Below are 5,033 nucleotides of genomic sequence, written 5' to 3'. Positions count from 1 at the left end.
AAAAAAAAAAAACATAACTCACCAAGAGATAAGAGAGTTTCTGAGGCCACATTTCTGATTTCTTCAGTATCAGACTGACACAATGTCACCAGCATTTTAATGCTTTCAGTAGCCTACAAGGAGAAAATAGTTAAAATAGTGTTCAGACATTTATGTGTGGGATTACGTGAGACTTAGCATTTCGTAGCTGGTAGGGACTTTAAAAACCCAGGGCTTCCCAAACCTAGTTGAGTATCAAGATGACTTAGGGAGCTCTTGTAAAAGTACAGATTCCTGGGTGCCACTCCAGACACACTGTATTAGAACTTCCTGGGTTGGAGCCCAGGATTTGTACTTGTGGGAGCTCTGATGATCAGCTATGTTCCTATTTCACAGGGGACTCCAGGCCTAGAGAAGTGAAGTGACCAGCCTGCTTTTCCAGAATAGAATCCAATTCTCTTAGTTCTTTCTACTGTATCTCATTCCCTCCAAAACAGCTCTAATGTAAGAATTCCTAATTTTAGTCTATATACTAAAATAGAGGAGGGGAATAAAGATCAAGGATGGGAATTCTTCTATTTGTTTATTCCACAAGCATTTACTGAGCACTCTGTGAACCAGGCAGTTCACAGGGTCTGGGAGACTCAAGCCAGGAACATGACATGGTCCTGGCCCTCAAGAGTTTACAGTCTGGTGGAAAGACAGACCGTGAAACAAGTAAACTAATTATTATGATGAATGATAGGCTGAGTCAGGGTGGTAGGGCAGAACACGACTGGGAAATGCAGCCTGGTCTGATCAGGGAAGTCTTCCTGGAGGAAGTGATATTTTAGAGGAGTTAGTCAAGTTTGGGCACATGGTAGGGCTGTGTGAGTGTGTGTGTGTGTGTGTGTGTGTGTGTGTGTGTGTGTTTATGTGTAGTGTTTGGGGGTGTGGAGAAGGAAATACATTCTAGGTAAGGGGAATAGCTTTTTACAGGGTCCAAATCGAGGGGAGGCTTATAAGCCACATTAAAGATTTTGGACATCATTCTAAGATCATGGAAAGCCATGTAAGAGTTTTAAGAAGGAGTTGTCTTTTATTCTGAGCTTTCTAACTGCGGTGGAGAGGATGGACTGCAGGGAGGCAGAGAGACGAGTGGGAAGGTAGCCGAATCCAGGTGAATAGAGTGGGGATAAAGAGTGGACAAATTCCGGCTAATAAGGAGATAGGATCTGCAGGATGAGGAGGCTGGTTGGATGTGGAGGATGAGGGGGAGGGCGGGGTCACTGATGGCTCCTAGGTTTCTGGCCTGAGCTACTGCGAGACGGTTGTACAACCCACTAAGATACCAGAGACTAGAGGTGGGGGTGAGATGGGTGGAGTTTGAGGTGACTTCCTAGGGGAGATACCTAAGAGCAAGCTGATCAGAGATGGGAAGGGAAGACCTGGACTGGAAATACGAGGAATTATTAGCATAGAGATGATGATGGAAAACGTAGGAATTGATGTTTCCCCAGGGAGGACTCATAGAGGGAGAAGAGGGCCCAGCAGGTGTCTCTACAAACACCAGTATTGAAGGCAGGTAGACGAAAGAGAGCCTGCTATGAAATAAAACGCTCTTCCTGTCATTTTGAGGAGTCGATATTGGGTAACAAATTACAGTTTTCTTTTCTGGAAGAAAGGTACGCTTATGAAATGGTAGCTGCATGGGTAGACTATGGTTTATTTTAGCCCAGTAAGACAGATGGGGAACCTAAACTTGGAGGGCCACTGGATTTGAGGACCTTGACCTCTCAAGCTTGTTTTCATTTTGATAATAGGAAAGAATAATGTCAGCTGTCTGTTTGCCATCATTAATTAAAAAAAATTTTTTTTCCCTGACAAGTTAACAACAGTTGATTGGTTGAGTCTGCACTGTTTTTCACATCATGCTACATGGAGCCCCTTTCAGGAGCTGGGGGGCTGCAGATGGTTTAGAAAGAGGTCTTTTAGTCAGCACAAAGGATCCTATCCTCTAGGAGAAAAAGGTAAAGGAGAGGAATTGGTGTTCCCAGACTCTGGATACGCTAGACTTTAAAACTGTAGCTTTTTTTTTTTAAATAGATTTATTTATTTATGGCTGCGTTGGGTCTTTGTTACTGTGCATGGGCTTTCTCTAGTTGCGGCAAGCGGGGGCTACTCTTCATTGAGGTGCGCGGGCTTCTCATTGTGATGGTTTCTCTTGTTGAGGAGCAAAGGCTCGAGGCGCGTGGGCTCAGTAGTTGTGGCACGTGGGCTCAGTAGTTGTGGCACACAGGCTTAGTTGTTCTGCGGCATGTGGGATCCTCCCGGACCAGGGCTCGAACCCGTGTCCCCTGCATTGGCAGGCCGATTCTTAACCACTGGGCCACCAGGGAAGTCCTAAAACTGTAGCTTTTATGGTAAGCTTCACAGCATGTAAATCCACAAAAACTGGTGCAGATCACTTATCCTCATGTCTTAATTTATGTTAACTCTATATCTGAGCTATCATCACCGACCTGTCACTGTATATCAGGGGAGCACCCAAATACACAGCAACCACTGTGGGCTTTTTTTGGCCACCTCAAGGTAATTTTTTGACCAAGCAACAAGGAAGGCAAATTTTCCCAGAGCCTTTTTTCTTCACAGGTCATTAACTTTTTCTTTTGAGGTATTAATCCCTTCCTTCATGTTCTATCAGGCCTGCAGGTCCTTGCACCAACCCAAGAGTTCAGCAAATTTTAAGGTGTGGCCTTTTCATTCTTTTCTCAAGGATGATTAATCTTATATTTTGTGATTAAGGTCGGTCAAACATTAAATCTTGACTACTGAAAGGCAAGCTCTTTAATGTTGGCAATTCTCAGCCCTTTTTTCATTTACACCTCCCTCTGACACAATTAAGATTGATGAGCTGCTTAGTAAAAAAGAGTTCTCCGGGAAGGATTTGGGAGTTTATTGGCACACTGGATTTTAGTACTTCTTTGCCAATTTTATTTGTCCCTGCTATTTTTTTGTACACAAGAAAAACTGATGAAATCAGCACGTCATCTCTTTTTTGGGACGGGAGATACTTTTCTAACAGTCATTCTGAGGCAAACTGATTCCTGTGGGCTATTGAGAAATGGAATTGTTTTCTGAAACGTATTGACTTTAACAAAACTAAGTTACATTTAGGTACTAAATTTGGGGTTGGCAGATGCAAACTATTACATTTAGAACGGATAAACAACAAGGTCCTACTGTATAGCCCAAGGAACTATATCCAATCTCCTGGGATAAACCATAATGGAAAAGAATTTGGTGTGTGTGTGTGTGTGTTACGCGGGCCTCTCACTGTTGTGGCCTCTCCCGTTGCGGAGCACAGGCTCCAGACGCACAGGCTCCGCGGACATGGCTCACGGGCCCAGCCGCTCCGCGGCATGTAGTTCTGAGGCAAACTGATTCCTGTGGGCTATTGAGAAATGGAATTGTTTTCTGAAATGTATTGACTTTAAAAAAACTAAGTTACATTTAGGTACTAAATTTGGGGTTGGCAGATGCAAACTATTACATTGAGAACGGATAAACAACAAGGTCCTACTGTATAGCCCAAGGAACTATATCCAATCTCCTGGGATAAACCATAATGGAAAAGAATTTGGTGTGTGTGTGTGTGTTACGCGGGCCTCTCACTGTTGTGGCCTCTCCCGTTGCGGAGCACAGGCTCCGGACGCACAGGCCCCGCGGACATGGCTCACGGGCCCAGCCGCTCCGCGGCATGTAGGGCTCTTCCCAGACCGGGGTACGAACCCGTGTCCCCTGCATCGGCAGGCGGATTCTCAACCACTGCGCCACCAGGGAAGCCCGAAAAGAATATTTTAAAAAGAATGTATATGTGTATAAAACTGAGTCACTTTGCTGTACAGCAGAGATTGACACAACATTGTAAATCAACTCTACTTCAGTTAAAGAAAAAGACAAAAAGGACTCCGGAACTAATATACAGTGTAAAGGAGAGGAGAAATGCTGCTAAAGCAGGTACTTCCAAATACAGAAAGAAAGCTGTTCTATGCACCTGGCTTAGTCTTAAAGCCAAAGTCAGCTCAAAGGTGACCTGCCAGGGGGCTCTGAGGCTGAGCCTTACCTTCAGGCTTTTCAGGGCCAGGCAAGCTCCCTTCTGGAGCCAGAGGTCAGTCTTTGTTAGGGCTTCACAGTAATAGAGCAGGGCCTGAAAAAGAAGAAAGGACGCTGTGAAGACACTTCGATTTGTTTGTCGTTTTAGATGTATATATCATTTTTACTCCCTGAGATAAGCTACAGATAAAACAAGACATTTTGCACTACCTTCAGAACAACAACAAAAAATCCATTAAAATCCATGTTTATTAAAAGACCTGTCTCTTTACTCAATTCATCATGCCTTCTATTCTATGACTGGAATCACATAATACCTGGCCTCTCGTGTCTTGCTCTTTCAGTGGGGGTGATGGTATTCGGCCCATAGAAGAGAGTTTTGAGCAAATTCTACCAAAAGATCAGAACTTACTTTGTAGGAAAGAACAATATGAAGTTCATGCTCTTGGGCCAAAATGGCATTAGAATGGACTATCTTCCTGTGAGTACATCCCACCACATGCTAGCTTATGTAATGCCTTAGAAAAGTTAAGCAAACTCTTCTCAGAGTTCAACATCGACCTCCCCAAGGACAAGAAGGACCAAGTTTGATTTTCTTGAGCTGATCTGAAGGTTGACATGAATTGATTTTTAGAATGACTGTTCAAGTTGTAAAGGGCTCCCAGAGGACTAAGGCCCTTGCTTGTACTGGGCCCCAATGTGCTTGAATTGCAGATGTTTATTATACCTGGATGACTGTTGAATTAAAGCCGAGAGAGGTAAACTGCCTCTTCCCTAGCATCAGGAGTGATGGCTTTTCAAATTAAAAATATTCTAGCTGTTTGACCCAATAGTTTGATGACTTCACCCCAAACTACTCATAAGAAATGCATAGGGCTTCCCTGGTGGCGCAGTGGTTGCACGTCCGCCTGCCGATGCAGGGGAACCGGGTTCGCGCCCCGCTCTGGGAGGATCCCACA

At 44.3% G+C, this 5,033-nt stretch overlaps 1 protein-coding gene across 1 annotated transcript in view; it reads right to left on the bottom strand.

Moving 5' to 3' along the window:
- Nucleotides 1–5,033, bottom strand: part of RIPOR2 (RHO family interacting cell polarization regulator 2) — a 97,709-nt gene that overhangs the window by 13,621 nt on the left and 79,055 nt on the right. Inside the window, exons 20-21 of the mRNA XM_007116231.3 lie at nt 4,085–4,168; nt 23–113 (exon numbers count right to left, since the gene is read on the bottom strand). Of these exons, the coding sequence (XP_007116293.1) occupies nt 23–113; nt 4,085–4,168 (175 nt within the window). The remainder of the gene's footprint in view (nt 1–22; nt 114–4,084; nt 4,169–5,033) is intronic.

Source organism: Physeter macrocephalus, chromosome 18, assembly GCF_002837175.3.
Source record: "Physeter macrocephalus isolate SW-GA chromosome 18, ASM283717v5, whole genome shotgun sequence".
In the NCBI taxonomy this organism is placed as follows: domain Eukaryota; kingdom Metazoa; phylum Chordata; class Mammalia; order Artiodactyla; family Physeteridae; genus Physeter; species Physeter macrocephalus.
The sequence above is the reverse complement of the archived record's forward strand: the minus strand, read 5'-3'. Positions and strand labels throughout refer to the sequence as shown.